The following is a 17,637-nucleotide window of genomic DNA, read 5'->3' as shown; positions in this document are numbered from 1 at the left end:
CGTGGATATCGAGATAGATGCTTTCGTCGAATGTCGGCGGCGCATTCGCGAGGTTGATCATTCCTTCCCTTTTGAGAAGTTGGTGCACGAGGCCGAGGAAGCCGTTTCGGAGGATCTTTTGCCGGAGCCAGTGGATACCACGAGACCGGTCGAGGATCCGGCGGTTGCCCCGGAAGCTCCTACAGTTACTGAGACCTCTGCGGGTGCTCGGTGAGGCTCAGATGCCTTGGGATTTTTTGCTTCTTTTTATAGTTCTATCGATGTGCTGGGTCTGTAATTGCTATTTGAACTCTTTTTTTTATATATACAATGCGCCGTGGGCCATTTGAGCTTTTCAGTATTTTTCTTCGCCGCGGTTTATTAAATTCAAATTTGGTTGGCGAGAATACTTCTAATGCGCCCCTGTAGGGCGTCTTGTTCCTGGAAGGACCATCTTCCTCTCGAGTGATCAGCTCGAAGTTAATGGGTCCTGCCTACCCTTTTAAAAAGGGGAGATCTTTTTTTTCATGGGGAGCGTTTTTGGGTATTTTCGGGGGGGATCAGCCCAGATGCTACCTCTGTCCCACTCCCTGTCTTTTTCCGGCCCTTCATTCATCACAGGCCGGAAAGTGGAGATGCACATGGCTCAGGTAGGAACGCTATTCCATTAATTTGTAAAGGGGAAAACATGGCTTTGCTTCTGGAAATAACAAAAAGAAAACAACAAAACATCCGTCATAACTTAAAAGAAAAACGCGGACCTTACCCTTCCTTTTTACTGGTAAAACTCTCGGAGGTTATCCATGCTCCAACTGCGAGTGACTGGGGCCCCGTCGAGGTGCTCAAGCTGGTAGGCCCCGGGGCGGAGCGCTCGAACGACCCTGTAGGGTCCTTCCCATTTTGGTGCGAGTTTTCTGATGTTTCGTGGGTCGGATACCTCCGCCCGCCGTAGTACTAGGTCTCTGGGCATTACCATGCGTTTTTTCACTCGGGCGTTGTAGTACCGTGCCACCCTTTGTTGGTAGGATGCGGTTCGGAGGAGGCCTTGCTCTCTTTTTTCGAGCACGAGATCGAGAGCATTCCGGAGGAGCTCAGAATTTCCCTGTTCGTTGTAGTTCTCCGTGCGGAAGCTGGAGAGGCCGATTTCCAACGGAATGACCGCTTCGGCCCCGAAAGTCAAACTATAAGGAGATTCCCCGGTTGCTGTCCAGGGCGTCGTCCGGTAGGCCCAGAGGACGCTAGGGAGTGCTTCTACCCAGCTCTTTCCGGCTTCTCCCAATCGCTTCTTGAGGCTTGGGAGCAAGATTCTGTTAGTTACCTCTACTTGTCCGTTGGCCTGCGGGTGTGCTACGGAGGCGAAACGGTGTTCGATGCTCAGATTATCACAGAATCTGCCGAATTCAGCGCTTGCGAACTGGGGTCTGTTGTCTGTTACGAGTATTCTCGGAATGCCAAAACGGCAGACCTCGTCATGATAAAAAAAACTTCTCTGTTGCTTTTGAATTTGGCCTTGCCACGGCTTTAACTTCGACCCACTTGGTGAAGTAATCGATGGTGACGTACAACATCGTGTGCCCTCCCGGGGCCTTTGGGAACGGCCCGAGCAGGTCCATGCCCCACATGGAGAAAGGCAGGAGTCCTGCCACCGCGGTGTATGGGGGGTGGTGGCGAACCTCTGGCACGGGCTACATTTTTTGACGAATTCCTTGGCGTCTCTGAGGATTGTAGGCCAAAAGTAGCCATGCCTTACGATCTTCTGGGCTAGGATCATGCCCCCTCCGTGGTCTCCGCAGATTCCCTCGTGTACCTCCCGTAGTGCGTATTCTAATTCGGAGGGTACCAGGCATCGGAGGTATGGCCATGTGTATGACCGTTTGTACAGCCTGTGTCCGTGGACCACGTAGTGGGAGGCCTTTGCGGTTAAGCGTCGGGCTTCCAGCTTGTCTTCGGGTAGTATCCCGTCTTTTAGATACCGCATGATGGGATCCATCCAGTTTGGTCATGGTGGAATTTCCAAGACTTGTACCTCATTGATGCTGGGGTGGAGCAGTATTTCTGTGAGCATGGTACTGAAGTCATGGGTTTCTTCAGTGGCCATTTTCGACAGAGCATCCGCTCGATTGTTTATGTCTCGCGATACATGGAGAATCTCAACTTCCCCCATTCTCTGCAGCTTTTCTTTTACCTTCTGGAGGTATCTCTTCATTCTGAGGCCCCTAGCCTCGTATGTCCCGTTTACTTGATTGACGACGAGCTGGGAATCGCTATAGACTTTTAACTTTCCTGCGCTGAGCTCCGCGGCTAGGCTTAGCCCTGCCAATAAGGCCTCGTATTCAGCCTCGTTGTTGGAGGCTTTGAAATCCAGCCGGAGGGCGTACTCTGCTGTGAATCTGTCGGGGCCGTGGAGGACCACTCCTGCCCCGCGCCCCGTTTTACTTGCTGAGCCATCCACGTGCAGAGTCCAGTGAGTCTCGCCGCTCTGTCCCGTCGAGTCGGGCCCCATGTCTTCGCAAGCCGTTTGTTCGGTGGGGCCCCTGGTCTTTTCCATTGTTGTCGGTTCCGTGGCAGGGGCTGTGGATTCCACTATAAAGTCGGCAAGGGCCTGGGATTTAATGGCCGGCCTCGGTCGGACTTGTATGTCGAACTCTCCTAACTCGACAGCCCAGCTTACCATCCTGCCTGAGGTCTCCGATTTTTGGAGAATTCTCCTGAGGGGTTGGTCAATTAAAAGTATTATGGGATGGGCCTGGAAGTAGGGGCAGAGTTTCCGGGCGGCGCTGATAACTGCGAGGGCGAATTTCTCTATGTTCAAGTACCGGACTTCCGCACCGTGGAGGGTCTTACTTACATAGTACACCGGGTGTTCCTTCTTGTCGCTCTGTTTGGCCAACACCGCACTTACCGCCGTAGGGCTGATGGCCAGATACAAAAATAATTCTTCCCTAGGCTCAGGTTTGGCTAGTACGGGCGGTGTTTGGAGGTACTGTTTCAAGGCGTTGAAGGCTTCTTGACAGGCCGGGTCCATTCGAATTCTCGTATGTTTTTTAGCTGTTTGAAGAAGGGCTGACATTTCTCTGCCGACTTGGGCATGAAACGGCCGAGGGCGGTGATTCGTCCAGCGAGCCGCTGCACTTATACCGTTGTTGCCGGGGGCTCCATGTCCATGATGGCCTGGATTTTTTCGGGGTTGGCCTCGATGCCTCTCTGGCTAACCATGAACCCTAAGAACTTCCCGGAAGTCACCCCAAAGGCGCATTTTGCGAGGTTCAGCTTCATCCGGGCTCGCCGCAAGGTGTTAAAGGTTTCTTGAAGGTCGGAGATGTGTTTGGAGGCTTCCAAGCTTTTTACCAGCATGTCATCGACATACACCTCCACGTTTCTTCCGATCTGCTCCCAGAATAGCTTGTTTACGAGCCGCTGGTACGTGGCCCCCTCGTTTTTCAACTCGAAAGGCATGACGGTATAATAGTAGACGCCTTGATCGGTGATGAAGGCAGTTTTTAGGATGTCTGGTTCGTGCATTTTTACCTGATTGTAACCAGAGAAGGCATCCAGGAAGGTGAGGAGCTCGTGCCCGGATGTGGCGTCGATGAGCTGGTCTATACGCGGGAGAGGGTAAGGGTCCTTTGGGCAGGCTCGGTTTAGGTCTGTAAAGTCTATACAGGCCCGCCAGCCCCCACTGGCTTTCTTGACCATGACCACATTTGACAGCCACTCGAGGTACCGGATCTCTCTGATAAATCCGGCTTGTAGCAGTTTCTCCACTTCGGCTTTTATGTGAATTTGGCGCTCTACTGCGAAGTTCCTCTTTTTTTATCAGACGGGTTTGAGGGTCGGATTTACGTTTAACCTGTGAACGGCCAATTCCTTGGGTATCCCGGGCGTGTCCTGAGCGGACCATGCGAACACGTCTTTGTTGGTTATGAGGAAACTGATCATTTGGTCTCGTAAGGTGCCTTTCAGCAGGGAACTAATCCGGACTTGTTTCTCTGGTTGATCTTGGGCTATGGGGATGGAGTCTAGCTCCTCGGCGGGCTCTCCTCTGATCGTGCGGGCCCACTCCCGGGGGTCTTCACTCCTGATCGTGAAGTTTTCGGCCGGGGCGTTGCTTCCTCTTAGGCTTGCCGCGTAGCATTGGCGTGCTATCATCTGCTGCCCCCGAACTTCTCCTATCCCGGTTTGAGTGGGGAACTTCATTTTGAGTTGGGGGGTGGAGACTACCGCTCCCAAGTCTCTCAGAACGAGACGCCCTATGATGGCGCTGTAGGTGAAAGGTATGTCTACGACCATGAAGGTGGTCAAGATAGTCTTTTGGAGGGGGTACGTCCCAAAGGTTACGGGTAAGTCGATTTTGCCACTGACCCGTACCGACGCCCCGGAGAACCTGTAGATGGAGTACTTCGTGGGTCCTAGTCTCCCTTCGCCCGGTTTCATCTTTTCAAAGGTTCCAAGGTGCGGCACATTGACGGAGCTCCCCGTGTCAACCAGAATTTTTCCTATGTCAAAGTTGGCGACGACTAGCCTGACAACCAGTGCGTCGTCGTGTGGAACTTGTAGTCCGTTGAGGTCTTCGGAGGAGACAGTGATGACCTGATCCTCATGAGGAGGATCCGTCCGGGCCTTTTTGGAAGGCATTTCTAGGGAGAACACCCGCTCCGCGTACGCTCGTCGGCCAGCTGTTGTTAGTCCTCCCGCCGCGGTTCCACCCGCGATGATGTTGATTTTTCCGATAATGTTAGGCGGCTGGTCATGGGCCTGCGGCCGCTCAAGCGGCTCTTCTTTCTTGGGGCGCTGGTGGCGGTGTGTGTCATGCCTGATGTGGGATTGGTGTCTGCTCCGGGAGCTATGCCTGCTCGGGGATCGGCATCGGCTACTGGATCGGCGTCGGCTACTGGACCGGCGCCTGCTACGTGACTGACGCCTGCTTCTGGGTTCGTCGGAGGGGTGACAGGCCTCGTGCGAGTTTTTGGCAGGGCTCCTGAGATATTGATTTAGATGCCCTTCCTCGGCCAGTTTTTCTAACTGGAGCCTGAGGTGGAAACAATGGTCGGTTTCGTGGCCGTGGTCCCCGTGGAAATCACAGAACTTTCTGGTAGACCGCTTCTTTGGGTCCATGGCCATTCTCTTGGGGGGGTCAAGAGACCCTAATCTCTGATAGCGAGCAAGACATGGGAGAGGGGAACCTTCAGGGGGGCGCTTCCCAGCCTTTCGAAGACGGGAACAGGGTTCCGGCTTGCTTCTACTTCCCTGGCCCGTGGCCTCATGACCCTTCGGCCATCGTCGCTTTTTCTTTCCTCGGGGCCGGGTCGGCTCCGCTCTCATGCACAGGCTTCTTCCACTCGTACGAACTTGTCAGCTTTGGATTCAAGTTCCTGCAGGTCCTGTGGTGGCTTCAGGGTAGGGTGCAGTTTGAGATTCGGGTCGGTGGTGGCATGCTTCAGTGTTGCGACCGCTATTTGGACGTCGATGTTGGAAAGTTGGGCCAGCTCAGCGTTGAATTTCAACATGAAGTCTCTTAGGGTTTCGTTTCTTCCTTGTCGGAGGGCTAAGAGGGCATCCGCCGGATCGTGTAGGAGGCGGTTGTTGGCAAACCTTGCGCTGAACTTCCTTCCGAATTCGTGGAAGGATGCGATGGAGTCGGGCTCCAGTCTCATGTACCAGTCGTTAGCGGTTTTTCTTAACAGGGAGGCGAAGGCTCTGCACATAAATCCGTCCGACGGGCCTCGGAGCGTCATTGCCCTTTTGAAAGTTTGAAGGAACTCAAGAGGGTTTGTGCTCCCATCGTACAGAACGAAACGGGAGAGGTCTATTCCTGCTTCCACTGGGGTCTTTAAGACCTCCGAGGTGAACGGGGATGCCGTTTCCCTCTCGCATTCGTCGAGGATGTCGTGGGCATAAGGCTTTTTCACTTCCAGTTTTACCTCTCGGATTTGCCTCTGCAGGTCGGCTAGTGGGTCCAGTCCGGGGGGCTTCGCCGAGGTTGCTACCTCCTCTGTCCGGGCTGGGGGCGGTTCCTGGAAGCGAGCCGTCCGGACAGGGGGCGCGGCTTAGCGTAGCTTGCTTTCCGTCGTTTCACTGGTGCTCCCCAGCTGTGGGATGCAAAGGGCTATTTGTCGAAGGGGAGGGCGTCCGGCAGGCCGGTACTCGTCTTTGTCGGGGATGACACTCCCCCGGCTGTTCCTCGTCACCTTCGTCATAGGCTTCCGTCCTGTCGTGTGTTGTCAGGGGCCTCCTCGGGGCCGGAGGTTCCGGCGGAGGCAAACGTTGGAGTAGCTCTTGGCGGAGTTCGTTAAACATTTCCATGGTGGGGACCATTTGCGGTGTGTTGGAGGCGGGCTGGTGTCGGCCCGAGAGCTGCGAATTTGGCTCTCGGGAACTTGAGGAATGGGTTTGCGCGTGTTGGGCCTGGCTCCTGGTCATTACCCCTATTTCTTGTTGTTGGGTGTGGTTTCTCATCGCCGTAAGGCGTTCAATACTCGACGAGTCCCACGGATGGCGCCAATATGATGTCGTCGGAATCCAGGTCTGCGATCGCGCGGTCGGTAGAGAGCATCTGCGGGGTCTGCAATCACAAACAAATGGGGTCAGGGGGGGTCCGGGGTGGGTCCCGGACGACCACTTCGACACCCAATTCAGATTCTTCGACCAATCAATATAAAGAACAGCGAGAAGATGAGAGGATTCGATCAGGTTTACCAAGGCCAAGGCACAGATTCTTTTCTTGGTGTGTGGGTGGATGGGTCGAGGGGACTAATAGGGAGAGTGGGATTAAGTTCCCGGCCTCCTCTGTTGTTGCCTTGCCTCTTTCTTTTTTGGTTGTCTTGTAGGAGATCCAAAAGAATCCTCCTCTCTTCTTCCCTTCTCCCCCTTTTAAGGGGTGGCGTGCGGACCTTTTCATCATTATGGAGAGAAAACCTTCCTTTGCGGGATTGGGCCGTTCTCCTATTTTGACGGCGCGCGTGTTTTTGCTGGATAATCCCTTCCATAATTTGTGATGATGAGGTCTGGACGGCGAGGAGGTAACACGTGTCGCAATCGCATGGTCTTGTCGTTTATCAGCACCTTTCCTCATGATGGTTTAGGCTTCATTGGTGCATGGACGACACGTGGCGAGATTTGGGAGTAGCGCCGTATTTATGTCCCATCAGGTGGTATTGTACTCGTCAGTTGTCACCTTTGACTTACATGCCATTTCTGGGGACCTTAGTACACATCACATCTGATGCAACATTCTATGATACCCTGACCTCTTAATCCTAGGCCCATTCTAGGAAAATAGTCGAACGCTCTATACATATGAGACACCTTAAATGTTTCAACACTCTATCAAAGAAATCTCCTCTCTCATGGAGTTAGCAAGGTGATCTAATGGACCGCCTCAAAGGAAATTCTGATGAGTGCACGCTCTGAATGGACCTCCTGTCCTTTCTGGGAGGGAGGGGGGCTTCAACTGCTAACGCTTGATACTGGTTGAACGCATGACCTCTATTAATTGAAGCAAAGGATATTCAATACTTGGAAGCTCATTGGGTAGTGGATCGGACCTATGGTAATCTATGTGCTAAAACCACAATCATGCTCTATCTATTGTTGGGCAGTTGGCTCAAACTTAGTAGGTTCGAATCCTAGCGGCACAACTGTATGAAGAGAGAACACCTTAAGTGTCGACCCATCACCCATTGTTGACCATGACTGAGGATACGCTTTTCCCGTGACACTCCATAGTCATGTACAATGATCGAATGTTGTGCGTGTTTGCTTCCGGCGCGATCTCTTTTTTGGAGGCGGTTAATGTCATAGAGGCACGTAACGGCCCAACGATGGTTGTGACTCGTGAACTGATCGGGAGTCGACTCCACTAAAACCTGGGTGCTTTTAAATTCCCTTAAAATGGCTTCCCCATGCTTCTTGGATTCCATGAGTAGACTCCAAATAGATACTTGGACCTATATCTTTATCAGCTATTTGATGATCAAATCTTCTTTTAGAACCACCAGCTTTAGTTTCTTGCTAATTGTTTATGATGGATTATCTCCCCTAATGTCTACCAAATTGAAATGTCTCCCCTCACTGTGACATGGCAACTTCATCATACTCCATCATGGTGCGTAAGGATCAGAGATCAGAGATTCTTTGGCAATGGCAATGAATGATGCCCCTTGCTTGCCTAGAGATTCGGGGGAATGGTGCACATTTGCGGGGTCAAAGGGTAAGGCTCAAGAGACATATAATAGGGTTGTCTGGGAGAACTTTCAAGGCCGGAGGGTAGTGAATGATGCCCCTTGCTTGCCTAGAGGTTCGGGGGAATGGTGCATATTTGCGGGGTCAAAGGGTAAGGCTCAAGAGACATATAATAGGGTTGTCTGGGAGAACTTTCAAGGCCGGAGGGTAGTGATATTACATACTATCCCTTTCGGAGAAAGAATAAAAGCAGTCGGGGTCACATCGACCACTCCCACCCGTAAATATGGCATGGAAACAACTGAAAAAACATGGATGGATTTGAGAAAGGACCGATAAGAATAATGATGTGCATATTGGTGGGCGGTGGCATACTGTGAGAGGAGGTACACATTAGGCTAGTTGAGAAGGGCTAATTTCTCTGGGTCCAGCAGGTCCTGGATGGTGTGCCTCAGGGTGAAGAACTTATCAGCCCTTAGATGACCACGGCCTTGGTGATACGCACAGTACTCCTGGGTAGAGGTGGTTATTCGGTTATAACCGAACCGAAATAACCGAAATTTGATAACCGAAATAATTTCAGTTATCAAATTTCGGTAACCGAACCGATTAAAAATTTGGTTATTCGGTTATAACCGAATAGTGGGAGAAAAAGAGGGAAAAAAGCAAAATATTGGTTTCGATCGGAGGGATAGGATCATCCAATCGAAATGATTTTTTGAGCACAGCCTAATTAAGTTGTGATCAATCAAATTATGGTTTTGATCATCCTACAGAGTGCCCATATAGCACTTTTTTGAAAAAATAATGGTTTTTATCATTATTTCGGTTAACCGATTTTTTTTTTGAGATAACCGAAACCGAATTACCGAATTTCCAAAACCAAACCGAAAAGGAAAAAAATCGAACCGAACCGACCAAACCAATTCAGTTATTCGGTTTTAACCGAATAATGAACACCCGACATGTTGAGACTACACAAGACTCGAGAGATATGGTGGTTGGAGGGTTGATGCTGCTGGTTGAACTCAAAGAATGACGGGGTTAGGAACTGGAGGAAGAAGACACAATATTTTTACTTGGAAATTAATGGTGGATAAAGTCACCATATTCTACTAATCAAAGGCTATGGAATATTAAAACTAAAATGTAAACTGAATTAAATTTTGAGAAATCAAATTGAAACTAAACTATGTTATAGCATGCATATATTGAAATAAACTAATCTAAGATGGAATAAAGACTCTAAACAAATGCAAAGAAACAAACACCATCTAAAGCATGTAAAAATCATATAAACTAGATCTATAGAGAAAGACTAAAACTAGAAAATCTTATAATACTTACAATAATAAAGAAGAAGAGGTTCATGCCATGCTTTTGCCCAACATTCTACTGTTTGGAGAGGCTTCGCATATGAACATGAACTTAGAGAAGTCCTTTCAAAGCTTTTCTACTCTCTCAAGGAGAAAACTCATGTATCTTCGTAAGAAGTTCTTGTTGTATACTGAATAGGTCCTTAGCACCTCTTTTAGAGTCTAGAGTTTGGAAAAATTTTGTTTCTAGGCAATGTAATACTAAAATTCGCGCATGTGCTAGTTTGAGTGAAGTTTGCAAAGTTTTGAATGGAGGGGATGAGTTTTAGGCAAACATACTTTGTTTTTAGTCAGTTTGAATGGATGGGAATCAAATCTAGGAATTTGCAAAAATTTAGATTTTTCAAAGAGTTTATTTTAGCAACAATATTTGTTTATAAACGATCCTAAGTGAAAAACCAATTTGGAGGGTTTCTATATATGAATATCCGTAATTCTTCTCAAGGTCTTGCATTGATCCATATGGGGCAAGACTAGGGGTGCAACTCAGGTCGGGTTCAACCCGAAAAAAAGTCGGATCAGGTTGGATTGAGTTCGGTTCGGGTTGAGGGTTTGGACAACCCGGCCCGAGTGAAACCTGACTTTTTTTTAGCAATTTGTTTTTTGTATGCTTAAAAACTTGGGTTGGGTTGAACTTGGGCCGGGTATGGTCCGGGTTGGAAAAGAGAGTTCCTCGGGTTGGATCGGGTTGAACCTCATCATGTTGGAAATCGAGTAGGGCTGGGTTGGCGTCAACCCGATCCAACCCGACCTGAGTTGCACCCCTAGGCAAGACCTTGATTGAATTAGATTTCGATGCATGACCCATCTATACACAACCTTACATAGAGTGGCTAATCCTAGAGGTGCAAGTTTGGCCCTGTTAGCCTTGACCCGCCCTGTGCCCGAACAGGGTCTAGGTTGGATTTTGCAACCCTGAGGGCGGGTGAGGGTTCATTTTTTAGGCCCTGACTTAGGGTCGGGTCGGGTTCAGGGTTAATACCTCGGGTCAGCCTGACCCGGCCCGACCCTAAGTTTTCTATTATATAATTGAACCATCTGTTCATGTTTCTTTTGCTATTGTTTTCTATTATCTTGGATTGATGTTCCCTTTCTTTGTTTATTGATCATTTTGTTCTATATGACATGTGATTGCTTTATTTTTGGCACTCTTAACATGTATTTGCACTACGGTCAATCAAGCCCAGCTTGGCCCGACCCAATCAGAGCCAATTAGGGCGGGCTGGGGCCGAGTTGAGCCCTGTAGGGCGTGCAATGGGTTGAGGTTTTTCGACCCTGACTCAGGGTCAGGACCGAGATAATGGGATCCAGGGTTGGGCTAGGGTTTTGAAAAACCCGACCCTGTTGCAGCCCTAGCTAATCCTTAACAACCTCTAAAACATAAGTAGCAGGGCTTGCTTATCCTTTTGCTAGCTTTTATTTTTGGGGCTTTTGCAAAAGAAGTCTTTTACTTTGCTTTATTTGCAAAAACAGTCTGCTATATTGACAATTTGCAAATAGAACCATTACATTTGAATGAATTTTGCAAATCAGGTTGTGACCAAAATACCCATGGTGGATTTTCTAAACTAATAAAAAGACCAAAATTACCTTCTATCTGAGAAGACAAAAATGACCATATAAAAAACTAAGATGCCTGTGATATATTTTGATACGGCAGGTGCCATCAACTCAACTCAATCCCATGCTCCGGGTGGGGCCCACCGTTTGCCCCATGTTTTGATGGGGCAGGTCCCACGATCTCCACCTGAGCCCATGTATAAGGTGGGACCCACCGGTTTACACCTCTTGTTTTGATTGGGTGGGCCCATTTTTGTACATCTAGGCATAGCATGGGCCAATAATACTAGCATGTATATAGATATGATATTCCCGCAACCTTAATTCAAAACATATCATTGACCGTCATGGGTATTTTGGTCTTTTACGAGGTAATTTTTCTCTTTTTCACGTATAAGAACATTTTGGTCTATTATGACAAGAAAGAGAAAGTGATACTTGGGACACCTAGTGTACGTGGCAATCAGCCCCATTGAATCCTTCTTGCGTGAAGTACATGAGCCCCTTTGCAGCCATTGATACACTGCTGTTGGGTGTCCCAAGTAACCAAAAAGTGCGGATATATCACTGCCCAAAAAGAAATTCCCGGGCGTGTTTTGGTCACAAATTGATGGCATCACCTAATTTGGGAAATTCACTCATATGTAACTCGTGAGGGTAGAAGTCTTGTTTTGCAAATTGTCAAAAATAGAAGACTCTTTTTGCAAATAAAGCGAAGAAGAAGAAGAAGACTTCTTTTGCAAAAGCCCCCTTTATTTGTCCTTTGAAAAATATCTGCAGACATCATATCACAAGTTCATAGAAGGCCTAACAACTAAGAGAACATGATCTCGCCCCCTCTTCTTCTTTCATGCCTTCTTCGTGCCGCTTAGGAATGTGCAGATGAACAATCCTGGCACCTTCAATATGATCAAAACAGAAAGCTACCTGCATAAACTCGGCTTGTTTGCATTTTAATTGGCTTTCCTAAAGCCTTTTGGGAACTGTAATACCTGTAAACCCATCGCTCGGACATCCGATCGACGAAGATCCAGGGGCAGCAAATCGCAGGAGTAATGCAGACAAACTGATGTTGGAGATGTTGAGAGATAACAAACACGGTTAGGGTAGGGCTGAGAGCCCCTTCTCTTTTGGATAAGTCAGTAGAGGGGTACCACCGTTAGGGTAGGGCTGAGAGCCCCTTCTCCGGCCACATTTCCGGCCGGATTCCGGCCGTGCCGCCTCTTCCACCGCCCGTCCAATCGGATCTTGGCATCCCACCACCATCTTCTCCACCCTTTCCTCCATAAACCCATCGCAAACCCTCTTCTACACCTTTACCTCCATTAAACCCATCTCAAACCCTCTTCTCCACCCTTTCCTCCATTAAACCCATCTCAAAACCCTAACCCACCCACCCAGATCCGACCTCACCCCATCTTCTTCTCAGCCAAAAATCTGAGCAGAGAGGGTGGGTGGTATTTTCTGAGTGTGAAAGAGAGCTTGGAGGAGGAGGGAAATCCCATTTTCCTTAAGATCTAGTGAAGGAGTGGAGTTTGTTGACGAACTCGGTAAGGCTCACAAGCGTTCTTCTTCTATAGTTGGGTCTCACCATGAGAGAAGAACATGAAGCATCAGTTCTGGGACCCCTTGAGGATTCGGATGATGAACCTGCACAAAAGAATTTTGGTAACTTGAAGATAAACTGGTCCCCGGGCATTCTGAGAAACTCCAAAGAATTTCTCGTTCAGGCATCTTCTGGATTGTTGGAAACTCTGGATTCCAGCTTACCTGAGCTGCTGGACGAAGAGCAACAGCCATTGACCTTCACTCAGTTCATCCAATACAAGTTAAGTAAAGTAGAATCCCTAAGTGAAAGACTTCTCAAAATCAAAGCCCTTGTTGACAATGAAAATATAGATAACTCCTTGACCTTGAAAGCCAAATTGGACATCCTAAAAGAGATTGATGCCGAGATTTTTCACTCTCCAGCACATTCTATCCTTTCTACTGAGTCCAGTTCCTCATCAAAAAAGAAGAGTAAGAACAAGAAGAGTAGAAAGAAGGCCAAAGCTCTTTTTCAGCAGCAAATTGAAGATGAGGAAGAAATCTTCTCTAGCTATGAAGATAGATTGAAAATCAGTCTGGCTGCTTCTCAAACTGGAAACCCTCCATTTGTTGAGGATTCTGCCATTGCTGTGGAAAAAACCTCCAGTCCAAACCAGGAATCCAACTTCACAATCCACTCCAATGGTTTGGACAAAACCAAATCCAGTTTCATGCATTACCCTTTGGTTATTGCCCAAGATCCTGTTGGTGTTCTTCTTCAATCAGAGCTCCATCAGTCAAAGAATGACCCAACAATAATTGAGAAGCTTCAGGCATTAAATGGCAAAGACAGCTCTTGTACTACCCTCTTAAATGAAAAGGACTCTCCTAGCTCTTCTTCTTGGCTTTGTCCTGTGGATCCAACTTCAAACTTCGTTTTGGGTGATGAGAAGACACTTTTGTTGACAGCTAGTACTCTCCCCTTACACCCTTGCACTGATCCTAAGGCTGCTAGCTTACAACCTAGTACTGGAGCATTAAATTCAGCAGGAGGTACTGATGTTGCCATAACTGCCATGTCTGCTGGTCAAATGAAATCCTACACAGTGCAGAGTACTAGTGCGGTCATTACTGGTTCAGCTTTGAATTCAAAGACTTGCTTGTTAGGTGGACCCTTGGTGAAATCCACCAAAGCTAGTCTAGCTCATGATTCTCAAGGCTGTGCTGGAAAGGGAGGGGAATCAACCCATCTTTCTTCCAGTTTTGAAATCAGTGATAGCACTGCCGCTCTTTACCCGCATTCTTCATATCCCATTGAAAAGGACCTCCATGGTCTTCCTACCATTGCTAATCATGGATCTCCTGTGGATGGCTTTGTTCCCAATCCAGCCACTACCATCCTCGCCCCTGGTAATGATTATCCAGTGATCTCTTCCAACTTCGGTTCAAGCAGAGACCCTCTAGTTTCTCCTGTTATTTGCATTACTGCTCCAAATTCAGCTGGTGTTGGCCCTCTCAAGAACAATGGTGGTCTTTCTGATGCAAAGGCAATAGGGAAGGAGATTTCTTCAGCAAATATAGTTGATCTACTACCAGCTGTAAATCTCCCTTGGAAAAATCTGTTCAATGATCAGAATTCCACTCCTTGCACTGCAAGGCATCCTATCCCAACTAAACTCACAGAAATTTCACCAGCTGAGGAAGAAAAATCAAATCTGGAAATTCTTTTTCAAGATGAAGAGATCCAAAGGTATGAAAATCAGTGGGCAAATTGTCTGGTGGGGTATTTCCTTGGGAGACGGCCATTCTTCTCCACTCTTAAAGATACCCTTTCTAGGAAATGGAACCTTACTGGCCCTCTCCAAGTTGTTTCTCTGCAAAATGGATTCCTTTTGCTAAAGTTCTCTTGCTCTGAAGAATGTACTAGAGTCCTGGAAGGCAACAACCTCCATTATGGAGGAAAACCTCTTATATTGCAGAGGTGGGATTCTGATTCCTTACTTGAAAAGAAAAAATTGCCAGAAATCCCAATTTGGGTTCGTCTTCCTGGGCTTCACCTCAAATTCTGGAACCCTCACTGCTTGAGTAGAATTGGAAGCATGATCGGAAAGCCACTTTACATGGATACCCACACAGCTGAAACTTCAAGACTCCACTATGCAAGAATTTGCATCCAAATTTCAGCTGAGCAAGACCTCCCTGATTCTATAAAGCTTAAAACTTCCTCTGGGGAGATCATTCAAGAAATTGTTTATGATTGGAAGCCCAAGGCATGTTCTAGGTGCAAAGATTTCAGCCATTCTTTGGAGAATTGTACCTTAATTTCTTCTCATGTGGTCCCCAAAAAGGTTTGGAAACCTGTCCAAAAGAGTGTAGTCCCTGAGCAAGCTAAGTCTTCTCCCGAAAATCTTCTTCCTACCTGTAGGAGCTTGCCTCATAATCAGAAACTTCTCTATAACAGATTTGATGCCCTCTGTGATCAAGGAAATATGGTATCCAAGGGAGAAACCATCACCCCGATTCCCCCTGACGCAATTGACAAAGGCAAAGCAACTGTGATAACAAATGTGATTAATAGTAGTAAGCCCCCATTAGATAGCCCATTATCTAATTCAGCTTCTATTCCCTCTTCTTCCAATGGAGAACCCTGGAATTTAGTCTCAAAAAAGAAAGGGAAGGTTTTACCTTTTGTTCCTCCCCTACCTGGGTTTCGAACTCCACCAGCTTTCAAAGGCCTTATCCCTGGAAGGTTCTGATCCTCAGTGGGCTGTAGCTACTTTTCTCCGGTCCTTGCTTGGTGGGTTGCTATTGTCCCCCCTGCAGTGTGGGAGCTTTGCCCATGTTTCGGGCTTGTCTTGTATCTTGGGGTTTCGCCATGTTTTGTTGCTTTTGTTTGGCTTGTTGCTTCTTTGTTTTCCCCTTTATGTTAGGGATTGCTCTCTTGCTCCTTGTATATCTTTCGATTTCAATTAATATATCTGGTAGGGGTCCTGCCTAACCCCAGCTTACCCATAAAAAAAAAAAAAAAAAAAAAAAAACTAAGAGAACATGATCCACCCTTCTATATCCATTAATGATCTATTAGTAGGCTATGTCAAAGTGGCAAACGTGCCGTGCTGTGCCCGCACGGCACGAAAATTAACAGTCCACACGGCCCACGGGCCAGGCATGACACAATTTGGTAACGGGCCGTGCCGTGCCGGCACAAATAAGCACGAGGTTAGGCACGGCATGGCCCATGGTCCCGTGTCGTGCCATGCCGGCACGAGAAAACAATCACATAAACTCCCTTTTACACTGATTTTTGTCTTGCCGGGTGTGCCGTGCCGCTTCTTGTGCCGTGTCAGTCGTGTTGCGTGCCTAAACCCTCAGCCCGGCAGGGCCCACGTCTTCGTGCCGTGCCGGCACGGCCCATGTCACTGTAGCAATCGTGCCGTGCCAGCACGGCCCATGGCGTGCTGTGCCCAGTTGCCACCTTGAGGCTATAAAGGACCCAACGAGGAAAGCCCAATGTGGCCCAACCCAACTATGAAAGCCCAACATGGCCCAACGGCCAAAAAATCAAATGGGAAATCCACTCACATATACGAGGTAGAAGTGGGGCCCACTATGTCTTTTAGAATAACTTAACAATTCCTAGCATTGTCCTTCGTAAGGAATTTGCTGGGGTCCTCACAAAAGGCACTTCGCGGAACATCAAAATAATTACAAAATCTGTTGGAAAGTGAGCCTTGTGTAGCTGCTCTCTCATGCACTAGACGTTCCGCAAAATGCCTTTTGCGATGGACCCTAGCAAATAAAAAGATATCCACTATAATTGGGCGGGGGGCATCCAACCCTCAAGATAAAGGGCTTCATTGAGGCTTGATGGATCATGGGTCTACTTTTAAGGCGTTCTCAATCGCTTTGGATGGGCCTTATGTTGGACGTTGAGATCAACTGATCTTATCCCATAAAATCTCTTCTAAGAAGGATCATAAAAAATTAAACTAAGACCTAAGAAGGCCCAGGCCACTCTAGGCTGGATGAAGACCTCTTTTTATTTTGATCAATGACCCCATTTCTCCAAAACAGATGGGCCTCATTTAGTTACTCAACTTAAGGCCCGGCCCAGTCATTTTAGGATTAGGGTTTTGCCCATGTTCTCGCATTCTAGGGTTTCATCTTCATTGTTCTATAAATACGGCATTTTCAGACTCTACAATCTATTCTTCATGATGGGTCGAGGCCATTGTCTTCTCCATATGTCTACCTCTTCGTTTTCCTTCACTTTTTGCTTCACTTTTTCATCTTTTGTTTTCAAATTTCTAACTTTTTATTCTTCTTCTTACTTTGTTTTCAAATTTAAAGGAAGGAGAGTCAAGTGATGAGAAAAATACTGCAACAATATGATCCTATCTCTTTCCGTGATTCTTTGTATTTAAGTCTCTGATGATCCCTTCTTAGGCTTTCTTCATATTTCAATTTTTAATTTGTTCTTCTTCTTTTCAATCTTTATTAGATCTCTTATTTATGAAATCAATTTGATGGGTCTGTGGGAGATGATGGTGAATCTTTTTGGTCTGTGTTTCTGAATAAATCTTGACTGATACATTTTACCTACTTCTGATCCCACACACCCTTTAATTTCCGTAATTTTTAGTTTTTTTAAGGGTTTTTCAGAAGCGCAAGATTTTAGGGTTTTTTAGGGTTTTTCAGAATCGCAAGATTTTAGGGTTTTAAGGATTTTTTAGGGTTTTTTCAGAATACCAAGATGTTAGGGTTTTTAGGGTTTTTCAGAATAGCAACATTTTGGGTTTTTTTAAGTGTTTTTCAGAATAGCAAAGAAAAAAAAACTTTTAGCTGCCATGGAAAATAGGGTTATTTTTAGGGTTTTGTTTTGGCTCGATGATTGAAAGCCTTTGAAGGCAATATACGCTATTTTGAAGAAGATAAGGGATGAAAGCAGAGAAGATGAATATGAGAGCTAGTTCTAGTTCTTCTTTTATTTTATTTTTATCCAACTTTTCTTGTT

At 47.2% G+C, this 17,637-nt stretch overlaps 1 protein-coding gene and 2 non-coding genes across 3 annotated transcripts; 2 read left to right on the top strand and 1 right to left on the bottom strand.

Annotated features, from left to right (window-relative positions):
* Positions 1–1,978: 1,978 nt before the first annotated feature.
* Positions 1,979–2,482, bottom strand: LOC143888721 (uncharacterized). The gene has a single exon (XM_077393143.1). The coding sequence runs from the start codon at positions 2,480–2,482 to the stop codon at positions 1,979–1,981; it is 504 nt and encodes a 167-aa protein (XP_077249258.1).
* A 14,497-nt stretch (positions 2,483–16,979) lies between these two features.
* LOC143889034 (small nucleolar RNA Z199) lies at positions 16,980–17,060 on the top strand. Its single transcript, XR_013254659.1, has one exon. It is a non-coding gene; the product is annotated as a small nucleolar RNA Z199 (small nucleolar RNA).
* Positions 17,061–17,504: 444 nt separating this feature from the next.
* LOC143889035 (small nucleolar RNA U54) lies at positions 17,505–17,591 on the top strand. Its single transcript, XR_013254660.1, has one exon. It is a non-coding gene; the product is annotated as a small nucleolar RNA U54 (small nucleolar RNA).
* Positions 17,592–17,637: the final 46 nt, after the last annotated feature.

This window comes from Tasmannia lanceolata, unplaced genomic scaffold, assembly GCF_043159265.1.
Source record: "Tasmannia lanceolata isolate RefF3 unplaced genomic scaffold, GAP_Taslan_0.1 ptg000012l, whole genome shotgun sequence".
NCBI classification, from domain to species: domain Eukaryota; kingdom Viridiplantae; phylum Streptophyta; class Magnoliopsida; order Canellales; family Winteraceae; genus Tasmannia; species Tasmannia lanceolata.
The sequence above is the reverse complement of the archived record's forward strand: the minus strand, read 5'-3'. Positions and strand labels throughout refer to the sequence as shown.